This window comes from Rhinoderma darwinii, chromosome 1, assembly GCF_050947455.1.
Source record: "Rhinoderma darwinii isolate aRhiDar2 chromosome 1, aRhiDar2.hap1, whole genome shotgun sequence".
NCBI lineage: Eukaryota > Metazoa > Chordata > Amphibia > Anura > Rhinodermatidae > Rhinoderma > Rhinoderma darwinii.
Window position 1 is genome coordinate 623151902 of NC_134687.1, and position 21910 is coordinate 623173811.

A 21910-nucleotide genomic window follows, 5' to 3' on the forward strand; every position below is an offset into this window, starting at 1 on the left:
AATAGTCATCTACCGTCTAAGAGTTAAAATTGGGTTCAAACATTTACAGTTGTGATCTCTCGTTTTAGGAAATACAGGTGATGACCAATATAATTATCATTACAGAGAGCATTGTCTTGAGTCTTTGGCAGTATTATGGGTACTGGACACATGCCCATGACAGCCAATCACTGGCAGCATCCAGCATTCATTTTCTGCGTCCAGCAATCAGCTGCTGCAGTCAGGGGCGTAAACTAGGAAACACTGGTCCCCATAGCAAACTTTTGAATGGACCCCCCTCTCCTGGGTGCCACACATAGCCCGCACTTGTAGATAGTGCCTCCCCATAAATAGTGCCATACAGCCCCCTCCTGTAGACAGTGCTATACAGCCCCCCCTGTAGACAGTGCTATACAGCCCCCCTGTAGACCGTGCTATAGAGCACCCCTGTAGACAGTGCTATATAGCGCCCCCTGTAGACAGGGCTATGCAGCCCTCCCTGTAGACAGTGCTATACTTTCAAGTATCACAAAGAGGACCAATCTATGCCACGCACAGCGGAAATTTTTTTTCTTTTAAGCCACGTCTCTAATCCCACACAATCTCCGCCCATACACACCCGGTTCAGCTGTCACAATAAAATGCCCCCATAGCTGCCACCATATGGTATAATGCCCCCATACGTTATACTGACACATACAGTATAATGCCCACACAGATGCCCCATACATTATAATGCCCACACTGATGCCCTCATATAGTACAATACCCAAACAAATTCCCCCATACAGCATAATGCCCCATAGCTGCCCGCATGCAGCATAATACCCCCATAGCTGCCCCCACACAGTATAATGTCTCCAATAGCTACCCCCACAGTATATTGCCCCCATAGCAGCCCTGACATTATAATGTCCCAGGCAGTTTAATGCCCCCATAGCTGCCCCCACAGTATAATGCCCCCCATAGCTGCACCCACAGTATAATGCCTCCTCAAAGCTTCCCAAACAATATAATGCCCTCCATAGCTGCCCCCCAGTATAATGCCCCCCATAGCTGCCCCCACAGTATAATGCCGCTCATACAGTATAATGCTCCTCATATAGTTAAATGCTCATATAGCTGCCACCATATCAGCCCCCTTCCCTACCCAGTATAATGCCCCATAGTGCCTAATAGAAAAATAATAACATAATTACTTACCTATCCCCGTTCCCACGACGGTTGGCAGATCCTTCCCCTCCGGTCTGTGCTGTGAGTGACTCGGCGAAGACAAGCGCGATGACGTCACTACATCGCGCCTGCCTGCGCCGAGCCGCTGGCGGCAGAGTGAATGCTGGAGCAAGGAGCCGTTGCTCCAGCATTCAGGAAGCGGGAACAGCGCGGTTAGCTGTGTGGCTACGGGGGCCCTGTTGGTCCCCCAAGCTTAGGGGCCCGGTCGCAATTGTGACCCCTAGAGCTACGCCACTGGCTGTGGTCACATGTCAAAGTACAACAAAGCTATGTCCACCTTCACAACGAATTTTACTTATTGCTCCATTGCATTTTAAAATGGAGAATTATTAAAAATCTCCTATCATTTAGTGTATACAGATCCTATGCGGATCTATACGTAACCAAGGTAACAGAGTACAGACCTGTGTAGCCTGATTCTGCAGTTATATGCTCTTCCATCTGTTCCCTACTTCTTGCTAACCAACTAAATGTTAGAAGTAGGAAATAGATGGAAGGCAGTATGATGGCAGGACCAGACTACACAGAGTCTGCTTGTTGTCTGTTACCATGGAGACACATAGGTATGCATAGCAACTGTTTAAACAAAACGGAAGGACATTTTTTTTTTTCTAAATTCTTTGTAAAGTTGCTTCTTGTTCCATTTCACAGGCACTAGGATAGTGAAACAAAAAAAATCTTGTCAAGGTGAACATACCCTTTAATCTCTTTGAACAGAGTTCAGAACATCAGACAGGACAGAGGGATGAGGATTGCATTAACATATTGAGTATAAAGAAGACATTTGGAAATGATTGCCCTTTTGCATTTTGGAGTATGTATAGCCCTTATTGAACATTATACCCATCATGTGCCCGAAAGAGTTTCCTGAGCCGGAGATTTAATACATGGTGACAGGACAGGAATACTATAGGCAGAGAAATTACAACTTGTGACATTCTGTATGTGATTTATATAGAATCTCTCATCAGATGACATGAGGGTAAATATACATTATTTCACCCACTGAATCCCCTCCGCCCCTGCACCCAAATCCCAGGTGGGAATGATTAATATACAGTGCATAGTCTTTTATCACTCCCTGATATGGAGTTCGGTGAAGGAAGCAGCATTTAGTCAGTGCAGGCTGTTGACAGATCCCATTTTAAAAGCATCTATCACCATCTTCAGGGTTAGGCAATGATAATATATTCTTCTTAAACTGACACTCTTGAAAATCCCAGTTTGGGCCCAGAATTGAGAGGCCAACCCCACACCCAAAGTTTAACCTATCGGTCTTTCTGCAAGGGGTTCCTAACAAGCATTCTTGGTCCTTAAATAGGTATTCCCAGAATTGAAAATTGTCATCTATACACAGAATAGGTGATAATTGTCTGATTGTTAGGGGCCCACTGCTCCATTGAAGCTCCATCTCACTGCGGGGGGTGGAGTTAGGAGGAACGGGAGCTATGGGACCATGGTTCTCACGACTGGTGTAGGTCCCAGCAGCGGGTCCCCAAGCTATCAGATGATTACAATTGTCGATTCTGGTACAACACCTTTAAGGCAAGGGTTACAGAAGGTGCCCCCTCTCCCCGCCCTCAGTGATAGTGGCTGGATGGACGATCATTCTTCTATTATCCCTGATTCCCCCAGTAATTGTATTATTTTTATTTAATGGTCGGTTGTCCCCTGCCCCTTCCCCATCAATCCCTAACTTTCTTATTTTTAATCCATTTTCTTTATTCTAATCCACCATGACAAGTATCAGTAAAAGGGTCCATGGGTTCCTGCAGCTCCTCACCCAAATTCTTCCCTCACCTGCCACAGTGATCAACTGCACTTAATTTCGGAATAGAGTTGGGCAGACTTGTCTGGTAGGTGACATAGGAGCTGCTCGGCCTTCTGTTACGCCCATGGAGCCTCTTTACTCCCTTTCTTGCCAAGCCTGGTAGATTCCAAGATTATAGGAGAACCCTAGGGAAGGTTGGACAATTGGACTCTAGAGAAGGTTATACGTAGACTAGATAGCACTGATCTGACAGTTTGCTCTATATTTCAGATATTCTTATCTTCCTTCAATGGACCATTGTGTCGGACATCATGTAGTCATTGTCACCCTGTTCCTGACCCTCAAGCTTGGACTGTGGCACTGTCAAGGTAAGTCCTAAACTGTAGGTTAGTATAACCAGATTCTATTTATTTTTTTTCCATCGATTGAGTGGCTTGTTTTTTATTATGGTGTCCACCGTGTGGGTTAAAAATGTTATATTGGCCTAAGATACCGCAGTCGCTATTGCCCGCAGGATCTAAGGGGTAAAATGAGCAGGATTGTAGTAATTAAAATAGGCGACACACTTATCTTATGGAGTAGGTACAGATCGAGAGCCCGCTCCACACTTTCCCTCCCGGCTTCCGCCATATATACAGCAGATGTCTGGAAGGGGTTCAGGAGGCCGCAGGTATTTAATATTTGTGGACAGATCCCGAATTGAGTTACTGGGAACACATACCTAATGGCTATGGCCAGCTTTATCAGATCCTCTATTGACTTCTTGCATCTTCTAGTTTAGGTGGGATCTGTAGAGATCTAATGTCTATGTTCCCAAAATATTCAATATGGGTTGAGCTCATATTATTCAGATTCTGAGGGACCTCCATTAAGATCTTCTTAGGAGAATCTCATCTGGAATATGACTGTTTTGGCTCTTGGCATTTTTTTGTTCTAGAGCCTGAAGCGTCTATCTCACCAGTGAACCTGGAAATTCACAGTGATCCGATGAACCAGCGATTACTAGTGGACTGGAATATCAGCAAAACACCCGATGAGTCCGATATAGACATAATGTTCCATATCCAGGTGGCCAGGTCTGAAAAAAGGAATATCATTGTAAATGTAAGTAGTACTGCTATCTATCTATCTATCTATCTATCTATCTATCTATCTATCTATCTATCTATCTATCTATCTATCTATCTATCTATCTATCTATCTATCATCTATCTATCTATCTATCTAATATAATAGTATAATAACATAATCAGTAGCAGCTATCCTACTTTCTGATGGTTTCCAGTCTTAACACTTTATACAGTAAAAGTAAGGTGAAAATTAAATGAAAATAAATATATAATGAAGATAGATGACAGTTATGCTAGAGATAACATATCGAGCTTATGTCTATTTGTTATTATATTTTTTTATCCTGAATCTTTTATGTGATTTCCCATCTTAGTTCTCATATATTTTAATGTTTTCCAGGAATATTTCAAACATAATCTTTCCCGGAGTCGTATGACTTTCAACTGGACTTGGGATTCCCAGCTTCCCTTGGAATGTGACTCTCACTCTGTGCGTATTCGGAGCATAGTTCTAGGAAACGTTCCCACAGCTGAAATAAACTGGAGCGAGTGGAGTCCATGGAAGACCCATTATGGTGAGTTGGTTTTGTCCTGTGTAAAACCAGAACAGGGGTGCCCTAAAGAGGGTCGGTTGCTAATTTATTAATGCCCAATCTCCTAAGTGCGGCCAGGCTGATAATTCCAGTGAAAATTGTGTTCCAAAACGTTTATTATTTTAAACGTTATGACCTTTTTTTCTAAATATGCAAATGAGGCTATACTAGCCAAAGGGGCGCTAACGCTGCGTTTTCTCTGTGGAAAGTGTTTGTGTTGTCTGTATGATGCTGTCCAATCAGAGTCATACAGCTTCTCCCCTTTCCTGCACTATGTGATCTCAGCTTCAATCGCGAGATCACGCTGTGTTTACATTTCTGGCCGCAGCTCCTTCAACACATTGTCTCAGCACTCATCCTGGAGGATGGTCCCTGGATGAGATGGTTGATGCATATTTGCAACTGTAGTCATGCAGGTTTATGATTTTGGTATTGGTGAACATAATCTTAAGATTGACCCAGATGACTTGTACATGGGCCTCAATGACTTCCAAAGACCCTTTATTTCATTATCACAATATTTTTTTTTGCCCCACAGGTCAGAATAGAGAGAGAAATCACGCTGTAATTTACCCACATGAACGAGTGGTTCTGGAGGGGTCCAATATCACTTTTTGCTGCTTGCCTGGACGTGCTCAGACGGTACAACAAATGATATATGGTTCTACAAAGATGATGAGATCTCTCGACATGGGAACTGACAGTTTTGTAATCTCTGTAAAAAATGTGGCGAAGACTAAATCAGATGGAAGCAATGTCCGCTGTGTGGTCGATAAGAATGAAAATCAGGTCACTACCGGAACTGTGCTTATTGTCAGTAGTAAGTGTGGCCAATGGATCATTCGTAATATTACCCACACCTCCCAACTTTAAAGTGTTGCTTGTCGCGGCAAATTTTTTCCATTAAGCCACGCCTGTTACCCCGCTAAATCCCCATAAACACCCAGTTCAGTCCACACATACTCCTATAATGCCTCCCCCAGTATATTACACCCATAGAACCCCCCACACAGTATAATGAACCGTAGCTTCCCCCTACACAGTACAATGCCCCAAAGTGCCCCAACACAGTATAATGTCCCATAGTGCCTTTCACATAGTATAATGCCTACACAGACGCCCCCATACAGTATGATGCCCCATAGCTGCCCCATACAGTATAGCCCCTTAGCTGCCCCATACAGTATAATGCCTTCAAAGTGCCCCAATACAGTATAATGCCCCCATAGCTGCCCCCATACAGTATAGCCCCATAGCTGCCCCCATACAGTATAATGCCCCCATAGCTGCCCCATGGAGTATTTGGCTCCATAACTGCCCCCATACAGTATAATGCCCCATAGCTGCCCCATACAGTATAATGCCCCATAACTGCCCCATACAGTATAATGCCTCCTCAGCTGCCCCATAAAGTATATACCCCCTTAGCTGCCCCATACAGTATAATGCCTGCACAGCTGCCCCATACAGTATAATGCCCCCATATTGCATAATTAAAAAAAAAAAATACTCACCTATCCCCATTCCCACAACAAGTTCAGGAGATCCCTCTGCTCCTCCACTTTGTGCTTTGAGTGGCTCGGCGCAGACAGGCGTGATGACAGTTCTGTATGTAAGTATTATGTGGGCACTGTATGGTACAAATATGTAAGTTCTGTATGGAAGAATTATGGGTGCACTGTATGGTACTGTTAAGTAGGTTCTGTATGAAAGTATTATGTGGGCACTGTATTTTACCGTTAGGTAGATTCTGTATGGAAGTATTATGAGTGCACTGTATGGTACTATTATGTAGATTCTGTATGGAAGTATTAGGGTATGTGCACACACACTAATTACGTCGGTAATTGACGGACGTATTTCGGCCGCAAGTACCGGACCGAACACAGTGCAGGGAGCCGGGCTCCTAGCATCATACTTATGTACGACGCTAGGAGTCCCTGCCTCGCTGCAGGACAACTGTCCCGTACTGTAATCATGTTTTCAGTACGGGACAGTAGTTCCACGGAGAGGCAGGGACTCCTAGCGTCGTACATAAGTATGATGCTAGGAGCCCGGCTCCCTGCACTGTGTTCGGTCCGGTACTTGCGGCCGAAATACGTCCGTCAATTACGGACGTAATTAGTGTGTGTGCACATACCCTTATGAGTGCACTGTATGGTACTATTATGTAGATTCTGTATGGAAGTATTATGAGTGCACTGTATGGTACTATTATGAAGGTTCTGTATGAAAGTATTATGTGGGCACTGTATGGTACTATTATGTAGATTCTGTATGGAAGTATTATGAGTGCACTGTATGGTACTATTATGAAGGTTCTGTATGAAAGTATTATGTGGGCACTGTATGGTACTATTATGTAGATTCTGTATGGAAGTATTATGAGTGCACTGAATGGTACTATTATGTAGGTTCTATATGGAAGCAGTATGAGTGAACTGTATGCTACTAATATGTAGGTTCTGTATGGAAGTATTATGAGGGCACTGTATGGTACTATCATGTAGGTTCTATGTGAAAATCTTATTTGGGCACTGCATGTTACTACTATTTAGATTGTATATGGAAGTATTAGGAGGGCACTGTATGGTACTTGTATGTAGTTTCTATATGGAAGCAGTATGAGTGTACTGTATGGCACTAATATGTCAGTTCTGTATGGAAGTATTATGACGGCACTGTATGGTACTATTATGTAGGTTCTATGTGGAAATCTTATTTGGGCACTGCATGTTACTATTATTTAGATTGTATATGTAAGTATTAGGAGGGCACTGTATGGTACTTTTATGTAGTTTATATATGGAAGCAGTATGAGTATACTGTATGGTACTAATATGTAGGTTCTGAGGGCACTGTATGGTACTGTTATGTAGGTTCTCTATAGAAATCTTATTTGGGCTCTGCATATTACTATTATTTAGATTCTATGTGTAAGTATTAGGAGGGCACTCTATAGTACTGTTACATAGGTCTGTAAGACACTGTTATGTGGGTACTCAGTGCTAGTATAATGTAGGCACTATATGGCAGTATTTAGTTGGAAATGTATCGTATAGTTATTTTGCATACTATGGCAGTATTATTTAGACAATATAAAAATTTAGGCTAGGTTCCCTCTACATTTGGGCACGATGGTCATTATATACATAGAAAATAGATCCAATGTATAGACACAATGCCCAAATGTGGTGTGAACAAGCGTTCTTCTATAAAATGGCAAACCTCACAAACCTTGTCCCAACCCGTAATATCGTGTAGCACAAAATTGACTAGCTATTTGGGCAGAGTAGAAGACATATGGGCACATAATAAGAGTCTATCCTGTGCTGACGATACCTGTCGACCCTCGATTCTACGCATATGTGATAATGTGGTGTCTATGTGATGTCACATCATTTGATCATGACTACCAGACATGTCCGCGTGACTTGATGGCAACATAGACATAACATCACAGTGACAAGCTTTGATTTGATGGCGTGTTTATTACATACAGTTGGACACTTCTTAAATAAATCCCGACCCAAGGGAAATTTTATATTAAGGAGATTGTTAGGGGGGGTTCTCCATCCTTTCACATGTGGATCATTGTTAACATGTTGTTACAGGATTACCATATGAACCAAAACACTTTTCATGTAAAACCCAAGATATGCGATTATTACGATGTAGCTGGAATCCTGGAGCAGTCTACAACTTTTATGGGATTCTCAAAGTCAATTATGTGCTACAAGACTGGTAAGTAGAATTTAATACTAAAAGTGATCGTCCAGAATTAGGAAAACCTAGCTGCTTTTTTCCAAAAACAGAACCTCATTAACTTCAATGGAGCTGAGCCGCAATACCAGACTCAACCCATGGACAGATGTGGCGCTGTTTGTGGAAAAAAGCAGCCATGTTTTTCTAAAGGTGAAAACTTAAAGCTGTAGTTACCTGTGGAGCTTTTAAATGATTAAGCTAGAATTCAATAAATTACCTTAAAGTGAACCGCAACCTTTTATCATCATGTCATTTTGAGTTAGAAAATTCTCTACTGATTAACTCCTTAATGACTCATAGCAGTAATACATTCATCACTAATAGATGCTCGATCCTGCTCAGTGACTGATATATCCACACCGGAATCAGTGGGTACTAATGTCACGGTCACAGGGTATGTGGACCAACTAGGCCGCTCCGCCGTAGCGGAGAGGCAGCTGACCAGGTTATGGTCTATATGAAAGTCAATAGTAGATAGTAACGCTTGGGTACCTGAACTAGTCCAGACGGTGGCTGTGGCTTCAGCACGGATGGAGGCCGGTGCAGCAGGTAGCGCCAGCCATGGCGGGCAGTATCCGATGTGGCAGAAGACACTGGACAAGGCAGAAGACACTAGACGTGGCAGAAGACACTGGATGTGGCAGAAGACACTGGACGTGGCAAACGATAGCAGGTGCAGTAGACACGACTCCAACACTGGTAGGCACAGGAACAAGAGCAGTACGGGATACAGGAACAGGTAACAGGGCACGGGTAACAACTGGAACGGGAAACACTAAGGGACCATTTGCAAGACAGGCTGGGATAAACTAACAACGCTCAGGCAAGGATCAGAAGGGCTGGGGCCTTCTTATAGACCAGGAAATCATGGGCCGTTGATGATGATGATGATTTCCTGATGTGCGCGCGCTGGCCCTTTAAGGACGGGCACGAGCGTGCACGCGCACCCTACGGGACATGGCAGAACGGAGCGGAAGTGAGGGCTGGCGTCTCCTAGGAAGGAGATGGGGACCAGCGCTCACGGATCCATCGGGAGGTGAGTAAACCCGACGGCCCGTGGCCATGGACGCTACAACTACCCAGTGTACCCACAAGGTGACGGCTGAGGTGTGCTACAGCTGCGCACCCAAAAAATAACTTATCGTGCAAAAGACAAGTCCACATACAGCTACTTCAAAGGGAGGATAGAAAATGTATGACTTTGGCAAAGTGAAAAAATAATGCTCGGTCTTGCTCCCAAAATAGGCTGGTCCTTAAGAGGTTAATCTTTATAGTAGTCACAGTTTAGTTTTGCTGATACAGTACTCCAAATTTAACATATACTTTATATTTAATATATACAGCACTAGAACCAAGCTCAGTACATTAAAAACAGCAACAGAACCAAGCTCAGTATGATATACAAGGCATTAGAACGAAGCTCATTACATATATACAGCCCAGAACCAAGCTAAGTACATATATACAGCCCAGAACCAAGCTAAGTACATAAATACAACACCAGAACCAAGCTGAGTACATATATACAGCACCAGAACAAGCTAAGTACATAAATACAACACCAAACAAAGTCCTGCAAAGTTCCTCGAAGAAAGAGAGGCAGCACACCAGCATAAGTATGAAATAAAGGTGTTTATTCACCTAGTGCAAGAGGCGACGTTTCACCTTCTCAATGAAGGGATTATCAAGGGAAACATCGCCTATTGCACTAGGTAAATAAACACCTTTATTTCATACTTCTGCTGGTGTGCTGCCTCTCTTTCTTCTGGAAACACTCCGGGGAACTTTGCATGACTTTCTCTGGTGGGATCCATGTTACAGATCCTTGAGATTCAGCACCCATTAGCCTTCTTGCTGTGCAGCTCCTACCTTGCTCTATTTGGACTAAATATAATATCAGAGCCAAGCTGAGTACATATATACAGCACCAGAACAAAGCTCAGTACATACATACAGCACCAGTATCAAGTTCAGTACATGTACCATGCTTTGGAAAGATTTGTATGTATATACATATTTCTGTTTTAGTGGCCTCTGCCTGCTTCTAATTTAGCCTAATTGCTATTTAAGTCACTGTTTGCTATTTGATATGATATGTACTGATATTTTGTGTATTTTGTATACATATCTATGGTAATTATTATGCACTTTATACAACTATCTTAGGATAGAGAATTTCACTTATATTTATATGATCGTTTTCTATGAAATATACACTAACAATGTATTCACTAATTGGTGATTGTACTTCCTATTTAAACCTGACACTGTGTGAAGTGTGTTTATAGCTTGAGATAGGCAGTTGCATCTACCGAAACGTCGCTCACTTGAGGTGAATACATCAACCCTTTTTCATCTACCTTGAAGCGCTGGTGCCTTTACTTTGATCTATGGTTATTTTGTATATACTGTATATATACACAGTACCAGAACCAAGCCAAGTACATAAATACTCCACCAGAACCAAGCTCAGTACATATATACAGCACAAGAACCAAGTTCAGTACATATATACACAGCACCAGAACTAAGCTTAGTACATATATACACAGCACCAAAACCAAGCTTAGTACATATATACACAGCACCAGAACCAAGCTTAGTACATATATACACAGCACCAGAACAAAGCTTAGTACATATATACAGCACCAGAACAAATACAGCACAGTACATATATATATATATACACACTACCGTTCAAAAGTTTAGGGTCACTTAGAAATTTCCTTATTTTTGAGAGAAAAGCACAGTTTTTTTCAATGAAGATAGCATTAAATTAATCAGAAATACACTCTATACATTGTTAATGTGCTAAACGACTATTCTAGCTGCAAACGTCTGGTTTTTAATGCAATATCTACGTAGGTGTATAGAGGCCCATTTCCAGCAAATATCACTCCAGTGTTCTAATGGTACATTGTGTTTTCTAACTGTGTTAGAAGGCTAATGGATGATTATAAAACACTTGAAAACCCTTGTGCAATTATGTTAGCACCGCTGTAAACAGTTTTGCTGTTTAGAGGAGCTATAAAACTGACCTTCCTTTGAGCTAGTTGAGAATCTGGAGCATTACATTTGTGGGTTCGATTAAACTCTCAAAATGGCTAGAAAAAGAGAGCTTTCATGTGAAACTCGACAGTATATTCTTGTACTTAGAAATGAAGGCTATTCCATGCGAGAAATTGCCAAGAAACTGAAGATTTCCTACAACGGTGTGTACTACTCCCTTCAGAGGACAGCACACACAGGCTCTAACCAGAGTAGAAAAAGAAGTGGGAGGCCCCGCTGCACAACTGAGCAACAAGACAAGTACATTATAGTCTCTAGTTTGAGAAATAGACGCCTCACAGGTCCTCAACTGGCAGCTTCATTAAATAGTACCCGCAAAACGCCAGTGTCAACATCTACAGTGAAGAGGCGACTCCGGGATGCTGGCAAAGAAAAAGCCATATCTGAGACTGGCTAATAAAAGGAAAAAATTTATATGGGCAAAAGCACACAGACATTGGACAGAGGAAGATTGGAAAAAAGTGTTATGGGCAGACGAATCTAAGTTTGAGGTGTTTGGATCACACAGAAGAACATTTGCGAGACGCAGAACAACTGAAAAGATGCTGGAAGAGTGCCTGACGCCATCTGTCAAGCATGGTGGAGGTAATGTGATGGTCTGGGGTTGCTTTGGTGCTGGTAAAGTGGGAGATTTGTACAAGGTAAAGGGATTTTGAATAAGGAAGGCTATCACTCCATTTTGCAACGCCATGCCATACCCTGTGGACAGTGCTTGATTGGAGCCAATTTCATCCTACAACAGGACAATGACCCAAAGCACACCTCCAAATTATGCAAGAACTATTTAGGGAAGAAGCAGGCAGCTGGTATTCTATCTGTAATGGAGTGGCCAGCGCAGTCACCAGATCTCCACCCCATAGAGCTGTTGTGGGAGCAGCTTGACCGTATGGTACGCAAGAAATGCCCATCAAGCCAATCCAACTTTTGGGAGGAGCTTCAGGAAGCATGGGGTCAAATTTCTCCCGATTACCTCAGCAAATTAACAGCTAGAATGCCAAAGGTCTGCAATGCTGTAATTGCTGCAAATGGAGCATTCCAAGACGAAAGCAAAGTCTGAAGGAGAAAATTATTATTTCACATAAAAATCATTATTTCTAACCTTGTCAATGTCTTGACTATATTTTCTAGTCATTTTGCAACTCATTTGATAAATATAAGTGTGAGTTTTCATGGAAAACACAAAATTGTCTGGGTGACCCCAAACTTTTGAACGGTAGTGTATATATATATATATATATATATATACAGTACCAGAACCAAGCTCAGTACATAATACAGCCCCAGAATCAAGCTCAGTACATATATACAGCACCAGAACAAATATAGCTCAGTATATATATATATATATATATATATATACACATATATACACAGTACCAGAACCAAGCCAAGTACCCACATATTATATATTATATATATATATATATATATATATATATATATAGAGAGAGAGAGAGAGAGCACTAGAACCATGCTCAGTACACATCTACAGCCCAGAACCAAGCTCAGTACATATATACAGCCCCAGAACCTAGCTCAGTACATATATACAGCACCAGAACAAATACAGCTCAGTACATATATACACACAGTACCAGAACCAAGCCTAGTACACATATATATATATATATATACACACATATATACAGTACTAGAACCAAGCTCAGTACATAAATACAGCACCAGAACCAAGCTCAATATATAAATACAGCACCAGCACAAATACAACTCAGTACAGAGATCGTTTGCAAATTCAGTTTGACCCCTGCCATATAAGTTTGTACAACATAATACTACATCTTCCAGTGTAGCCTGAACAATGGTAAGGATATGCTGGGTGTGGCTGTTTCACCCCAAAAAAATTCTACTATCCCTCATCTCGCTGCAGATTATACATTATACAGTGACTACAGTACTGATCAGTCAGTGGGAGAATAAACATTTACTTTAAGTGACTCACGGGTGAGTTATTTTCCGTTCTGTTCTTTTTGTCTTTTCTTCTCTTTAGTTCCCTGTCTCGCCAGCACTAGAGTAGTCAATTGTATTCGCATCCTGAGGACGCGGATGCAATTGGGTGCAAGGTCCCTGTAATTTTAACAACCGGTTTGGGAGAACCAGGGTGAACTGGGCCCCTTTGCAGCCTCGGGCCCTGTGTAATTGCCCAGATTGCCCATTTGACAATTTGCCCCTACAGTAACCTCATCAGGTCCCTCTAGTGGTGACTGCAGGCAGACAGAATTTTACATTTTAAATCAATATCTATAAAGTTTCCCCTTCTTTATATGTTAATAACCTGACGTGTCATCTGGGACCAGGAAGATTTTGGCCTATTCCTGAGCTTCTTAGACCGTCGATCGACATTTAATTTCATGGAGCTCATCTAAGAGATTGGGAAGATCTGGCATGTCAATCAAAGGTGGTTTGCATGAGAATCACATGAAATTCCCCATAAATTCCTGGAAAACCCCTTTATATCAAGCAGCAGCTGAGGCAAAGTATTGGAAATATACATTGTTGGCAGCCAATCAGCAACTTATGACAAGTAATCTGTCTTTATGCTGCTCTTACATTCTAGGATTTGCTAAGTCCTTTCTTTTGTGATCCTGAGATGAGATGTTTCAGAGCTTTAAAAAGTCAAAAAGTTGATCAGTTAAGTAATATGGAATTTTCGGATTTCATGCTGCCCTCTAGTGGCAGAATGTGGAATTCTGTACTCAAGATTACAGTATATACAAAGCAGATATATACCTTTAAATGACAGATACAAGCTGTGGCAATAAGAAAACTAGAATCCTTCTGTCCAGTTCAATGATCAGGCAGAAGAATGGGGCATTTATGAGGGGGGCTTTCTCCATATTGGAACATTTCTGTGCAAATACTTGATTTCTAATTAAAAAAAATGGACAGATTTGTGCATTGGTGGTTAATGAAGAGCGTAGAGCCACTACAAAGAGCAGAACCTGCTCTGGCAGACTCATTTATTACATGCTCAACCATTTGGAGCTTCCCCCGCTGATAACTGATTATCAAGGGTTAGAAAAGCCAGATCCACTGTGATCGTTAGGGAAGCTTCATTCTAAGGGATTTTCTAGAGAGCACAACTCCTTTAAGTAACCTTAAAGCATAACTAATATTACAAAACAAAAGTCCCAATCCTCCTTCCTGCAGATGTAGATGTGGTGCAGCCGACCATAATGTACTGAGGAAGGGAACCTGTTGCAGCTGCATCCCCCTCCTCCCTATCTACTATTTACTGTTTTACACTAGATGTATTTTTTGGTGACTGAGGAGTATTGTAAACATTTACAGACTCCTGCAGGCAGGAAAAGTGGAACTGCTGGCTGCTGGAAGATGATCCCCTTCCCTTATAACATATATAATAAAAGATTCACGTGTCCACATGTACTAGTGATTTATGCCGTAAAAGTTATAAGGATACTTATGCTATAAGAGTCCCTGCCAGAATGTATGTTTTATATTTCAATCTAATTATACGTACCCTTTTTTCAAGGGTATCACTAAAATCCAATTCCTGCCGAAGAGATTACTGTGATTGGCCCATTCAGATGAACCAGCAGGTGTATAACTTTACATTGACTGCTAAAAACGTATTAGGAGAAAGGAGCATCAACTCCATGGTATATCTCAACCAGAGAGGTATGTTCCTTATAGATTGTAAGCTCCTATGGTCAGGACTCTCATCCTCCACCTGACATGTCTACAGCTGCTTACTCCATTCCCTGACCTCTTGTACCTCCTCCCTATTCCTTATAGATTGTAAGCTCCTATGGTCGGGACTCTCAGCCTCCACCTGACATGTCTACAGCTGCTTACTCCATTCCCTGACCTCTTGTATCTCCTCCCTGTTCCTTATAGATTGTAAGCTCCTATGGTCAGGACTCTCATCCGCCACCTGACATGTCTACAGCTGCTTACTCCATTCCCTGACCTCTTGTACCACCTTCCGATTCCTTATAGATTGTAAGCTCCTATGGTCGGTGCTCTCATCCTCCACCTGACATGTCTACAGCTTCTTACTCCATTCCCTGACCTCTTGTACCTCCTCCCTATTCCTTATAGATTGTAAGCTCCTATGGTCAGGACTCTCATCCTCCACCTGACATGTCTACAGCTTCTTACTCCATTCCCTGACCTCTTGTACCTCCTCCCTATTCCTTATAGATTGTAAGCTCCTATGGTCAGGACTCTCATCCTCCACCTGACATGTCTACAGCTGCTTTCTCCATTCCCTGACCTCTTGTATCTCCTCCCTGTTCCTTATAGATTGTAAGCTCCTATGGTCAGGACTCTCATCCTCCACCTGACATGTCTACAGCTGCTTTCTCCATTCCCTGACCTCTTGTATCTCCTCCCTGTTCCTTATAGATTGTAAGCTCCTATGGTCGGGACTCTCAGCCTCCACCTGACATGTCTACAGCTGCTTACTCCATTCCCTGACCTCTTGTACCTCCTCCCTATTCCTTATAGATTGTAAGCTCCTATGGTCGGGACTCTCAGCCTCCACCTGACATGTCTACAGCTGCTTACTCCATTCCCTGACCTCTTGTATCTCCTCCCTGTTCCTTATAGATTGTAAGCTCCTATGGTCAGGACTCTCATCCGCCACCTGACATGTCTACAGCTGCTTACTCCATTCCCTGACCTCTTGTACCACCTTCCGATTCCTTATAGATTGTAAGCTCCTATGGTCGGTGCTCTCATCCTCCACCTGACATGTCTACAGCTTCTTACTCCATTCCCTGACCTCTTGTACCTCCTCCCTATTCCTTATAGATTGTAAGCTCCTATGGTCAGGACTCTCATCCTCCACCTGACATGTCTACAGCTTCTCACTCCATTCCCTGACCTCTTGTACCTCCTCCCTATTCCTTATAGATTGTAAGCTCCTATGGTCAGGACTCTCATCCTCCACCTGACATGTCTACAGCTGCTTTCTCCATTCCCTGACCTCTTGTATCTCCTCCCTGTTCCTTATAGATTGTAAGCTCCTATGGTCAGGACTCTCATCCTCCACCTGACATGTCTACAGCTGCTTTCTCCATTCCCTGACCTCTTGTATCTCCTCCCTGTTCCTTATAGATTGTAAGCTCCTATGGTCAGGACTCTCATCCTCCACCTGACATGTCTACAGCTGCTTTCTCCATTCCCTGACCTCTTGTATCTCCTCCCTGTTCCTTATAGATTGTAAGCTCCTATGGTCAGGACTCTCACCCTCCACCTGACATATCTACAGCTGCTTACTCCATTCCCTGACCTCTTGTATCTCCTCCCTGTTCCTTATAGATTGTAAGCTCCTATGGTCAGGTCTCTCATCCTCCACCTGACACGTCTACAGCTGCTTACTCCATTCCCTGACCTCTTGTATCTCCTCCCTATTCCTTATAGATTGTAAGCTCCTATGGTCAGGACTCTCATCCTCCACCTGACATGTCTACAGCTTCTTACTCCATTCCCTGACCTCTGGTATCTTCTCCCTATTCCTTATAGATTGTAAGCTCCTATGGTCAGGACTCTTATCCTCCACCTGACATGTCTACAGCTGCTTACTCCATTCCCTTACCTCTTGTATCTCCTCCCTGTTCCTTATAGATTGTAAGATCCTATGGTCGGAGCTCCTGCCTAATGTATCTTGTAAACAATTGTTTCATTTGTCTGTACCACACTGTCTTCTGTAATTGTTATGTGTCTTTTGTGCTATGTAAAGCTCTGTCCTTGTTTTTGCTTTATTAGTTCTTCTTCTGGCTCCTTACACTTTACGAGCAAGCGATGTGAATGCCACCCATATAGCATTAACCTGGTCACTGAAAGCAGACTACACCTCCCTTCAGATCCATTGTCAGGTTGATCTTCAGGAGGACCTCGTAAGTGAAGTATTAAATTTGAAAAACGTTTTGAGTTACTTTGTCAACATTTTTAAATTAAGACTATTTGAGCCTCTCTTTGGCCCACAACCTCCCTCCAGGGGGACCAGAAGAGAGGGACATGCTATAATCTCATCAGTCCCATTGAGAAGGGTCGCGTGCATCATTACAAGTACATTTTTTGTTCCGTTCATATCCAGAGCTGCTTTTAAAATTCCACTGGTTGCCCTAGGAAACAGACAACAGTTTAGCTCCACCCCTGCTGTCAGACATATGACCTAACAGCTTGAGCCAGCCATAGATACGGGAGGTGTCAACTGAAATTGATGATATCATCAGTCATGAATTGGTCACGCTCTTTCTTTCAAAGGACCAACTACCAATCAAAAATCTGCAGGAAATGTATAAAATTACACCAAATTTTTGAATGCGCAACAAATTTGTGCAATATTTGGCGACTATTTTTTTTTGATCACCTATTTTAAGAGTGATGAGAAAAGTAGGCGTGGTCTCTAAGACACCACATTTTCTGACTGGAGTAAGGAGACAATGCGTAAACCCTTTAGCGCACATCTACGCCTGCTCGTAGCAGACAAAGAAAGATTTTTTGGCCTGTCAAGAGTTCAAAATGTGACAAATCTATTCGGAATCATGCGCCTTTTAATAAATATGGTGCAAATCTCGCCAACTACCCTCTTTACTTTGGCTGACGTAAGAAAATCGGTCAGTCTTTGTAAATGCGGGCCAATGTGTTGAATTTTTTGGCCCAATTATACGATTTCCAATTGCTGGCCAATAATAGAGCATCTTTCGGTATCTGGACAGAAGGAGCAGATTATGTCCATATATGTCTATAACACACACACCATAACAACGATCCAGCAGAATATTAAATTAGCTTTGTATGTGAATGGAGTATAAAAGGCTATAACTTGACTTGTACGTATTGGCTATGTCAGCTGTGAAGCGTGTTGTATTTTATGTGTATGTAACGTATTCCATATGACAGAAGGTTCTGGAAAAACTGTTTTACTCCATTCATTTAGGTCACCATGACAAGTAGAGGAAAGGATCCAACTGAGATATATAGAGTCAGCCTCAGCGGATTACAACCGAATACACAATATGAGCTAAAAGTGCGCTGTATGGCAGAACCATCACTGGCGGGGTGGAGCAACTGGAGTAACCTGATAGTCAGGACACATGAAGATGGTACGTACAGTAATATAGAGAAATGGAACATTCTTTTTTTTTTTTTTTTTTTTTCACATCCCGGTGGCGGCCATATTGTTGTCACACACTTCCTGTGTGGTCTGTATAGATAGTGCAGCAGTGTATGTGCTTTATGGCAGCTGCAATGAATTGTCAACTGTTGGAGTAAGGTCATAGATTATTACAGTCTTCAGGAAGTGATGGAGTACATCCCCTTCTCCAGTCACCAGGGAGTGACATGGGGCTGCCTACAAAACATTATTTATGTGTATAGTGTTTGTACTATACTGTGGGTGGAATACCCCTTTAATTATGCCGCCCTCTCTTGATAATAAAATGACAGATCATGTCCTGATGACACAGGTGCGCAGTTCCTTACAACTATGTAATGAGCCATACAGTCCCGCCAGCAGGACATGATCAGGACAGGTTTTTTAGCCTCTGGATGTAGACAAGCCATTTTATGACAGCAAGCAGATATATTGAAACTGTGAGGGATTGGAACATGAAGTTTATAAAAAGAAATGCAGAACTTTCCATTATACAGTAATTAAGCATAAGAAACCTCCTTTTCATAGGTCTGTTTTACAGACCAAAAAATCTACACTGTATGCATGACCATTAAAACCCTTATAACTAGCTAGGGATAAAGGCCTATAATTAACTTGACACGAGACACCTTAGTTGTTTCCTTTTAACGTGGGTTGACTCGGGGTCGGCCACAGCTTTTATTAATATTTCAAATATTGAACATAAACATAATGTTAACTTTTAGGTAAACACCCGTATGCCGGCCTACCAACTTAAGTGGGCATTTAGCTGATCTACCTTATAAAACCGCCATCAGGAGGGCATGTACTCACACTACACACTCCTCCGCACCGTGCCATATTGCCCTGGGGATTACTTCGGACCAGACCAGCACTAGCTCGGGGAAAAATGAAGCGAACCGCTCCAGGTCCGACTGTATAAGGGCAATTAACTCACCAAGACGCACCAGGCACAGGTCATTACCCCCAATTTGCAGAACAAAAACCGTCGGCACCACTCGGTGCCGGCTAATATCCACCACCTCAGGTAAAGTTTGTAACCATTCCAGGCCCCTCAGGCCTCTCCAATAAATTTCTGCATCTTGAAATCCCAGAGACAGGCCCCCGGGCTGTATAGCCGCTCTCCATTCTGCCCAAAAAAGTATGAATGGCCCAGTATCCATACTGCCGGCCGCTAACCTATGAAACAAAAGAAATGAGTGCAGAACCAAATCAGGGTGAACATAACCTGCAAAGCAATCAGATCGCCATCGCCCTATACGACGCACCTCAGTATCCACAAGACCCAATTAGCTGGCGGTAGTAGCCGCTCCAGTGCGAAAAGAGTGGGTGCCAAAATCACCGGGGGGGGGGGGGGGGGGTCAGAAAATAACAAGGCCTTCTTAAACACTGCAGAAAACTGAAATTTAGTAAGTGGTCTGCCGTCGATATGCGTTTAAAACTGAGAACCGGATTTACGCATGCTCAGATAAGAAGAGACTAAAGCGACTGGGCAACCCACACCGCCAATTGAACGCAACGAAACCCAGCAACCCCTGCCGAAAACATCCGTTTTAGAACGACGTATGCGAAAACGTAGCCTCGCGGAAAACAAACTAACGTCTTCGAATAAGAGGCTGCCCTGCCGGAACGCACTAGAGGGAACTAACTCCGATATACGCAGAGCGCCACAAAAGGAATGGGAAAAAGACGCAAAAAAAAGGGACGACTCAAACGGGGAAGCACACACTACAGGTAAACAATACAACAGTTTTAGCAGAATCTAAAATGAAATTGGACGCCTAGATTCCTGACGAACTGCTGGTTTCTTCCAACCCTTAATTGACTGTAAAATAAAAAAATATTTTGTAACATCAGACCACCCATGGAGTTTAAAGAATAAGGCCATGCCCGCGAGGTGACACTGCACAACCAACCCTGATACACCCTGCTCAGCCAGACATGATAAATACTCAATAAGATAGGTTAAACGAGGATGTTCCGGGGGACCAATAATACGTTCCCCCACTACCTTAAGCCAATCATTCCAAGCATTACCATACGCTGTCCAGATAGATGGAGCAAGTGATGACCTGATGAAAGGCACTAATTGGGATCCAAGAGCCTCCATAGAAAATCCGGGTATGCCGTCCCCTCCTGATCTGCCTGCGGGCATATTAAATAAAACGCCTGGAAATTAAAACGAGAAAGGGCATCAGCTATTTTATTGTCAACACCAGGGACGTGATAGGCCCTGAACTGGATATTGCATTGTAAGCATCGCAGCACCAGCCGGCGCAGCAATAACACCACAGGCAATGAGGAGGACGCTAAATGATTAATCGCTTGCACAACTCTAGCATTGTCAGACCAGAATAGCACAGAAGAATTCGCCATTGCATGTCCCCATAATTCCACAGACACAATAATAGGAAACATTTCAAGGAGAGTCAAATTCCCACACCATCCTCTGGAACGCCAAGCGTCCGGCCAATGGGCTGTCTCGAAGGTGGCCCCGAAACCCAAGCTACCCAACGCGTTTGTGAGCAGCTCAAAATCAATGTTGGAGACAGTTGGCGACCTCCAACATCTGCGACCATTGTAATCCTGCAAGAATACAAACCATACTCTCAAATCCGCTCTTATACCAGACGTAATACGTACTAGTTGATTAGCTGAAGAGACCCCTGCCGTAGACATTGACAAGCGGTGAGAAAAATTTCTACCCATGGGCATAGCCCTGCTAGCAAAAACTAACAAACCCGATAGCGATTGAATCTGCCTCAATAGCATATTTTTAACCGACAAGGCTGAAACTAAAAGCGACTGCAATTTTGCGATTTTATCCATGGGCAAACGAAAGACCATATTCAATAAGTCGATTTCTATCCCTAAAAATGAAATTACCGTACAGGGACCTCCAGTTTTTTCGATAGAAAGCGGAACCCCTGAAACAGCCAGCCAAAAAATCGTCTAAATAGTGCGTGACAGACAAACTGCAGGTTTCCTCCCGAAGAACCCATTCAAAGAACTAACTAAAAACTTCAAAATAGAAACACGAAATGGAACAAACCATGGGTAAGCACATGTCATAGTAATATACAGTTAGGTCCATAATTATTTGGACAGTGACACAAGTTTTGCATTTTAGCTGTTTACCAAAACATATTGAATATACAGTTATATAATCAATATGGGCTTAAAGTGCAGACTCTCAGCTTTAATTTGAGGGTATTCACATTCTAATTTGAGGAAGGGTTTAGGAATTACAGCTCTTTAATATGTTGCCGCCTCTTTTTCAAGG

General features: G+C 42.7%; 1 protein-coding gene across 1 annotated transcript in view; it reads left to right on the top strand.

Moving 5' to 3' along the window:
- The window catches only part of LOC142663481 (oncostatin-M-specific receptor subunit beta-like), an 87498-nt gene that overhangs the window by 26085 nt on the left and 39503 nt on the right, over positions 1-21910 (top strand). Inside the window, exons 2-9 of the mRNA XM_075842154.1 lie at positions 3254-3351; positions 3921-4087; positions 4454-4628; positions 5185-5466; positions 8261-8390; positions 14995-15140; positions 17235-17365; positions 18412-18577. Coding sequence (XP_075698269.1) covers positions 3273-3351; positions 3921-4087; positions 4454-4628; positions 5185-5466; positions 8261-8390; positions 14995-15140; positions 17235-17365; positions 18412-18577 — 1276 coding nt within the window. The 5' untranslated portion in view covers positions 3254-3272. The remainder of the gene's footprint in view (positions 1-3253; positions 3352-3920; positions 4088-4453; positions 4629-5184; positions 5467-8260; positions 8391-14994; positions 15141-17234; positions 17366-18411; positions 18578-21910) is intronic.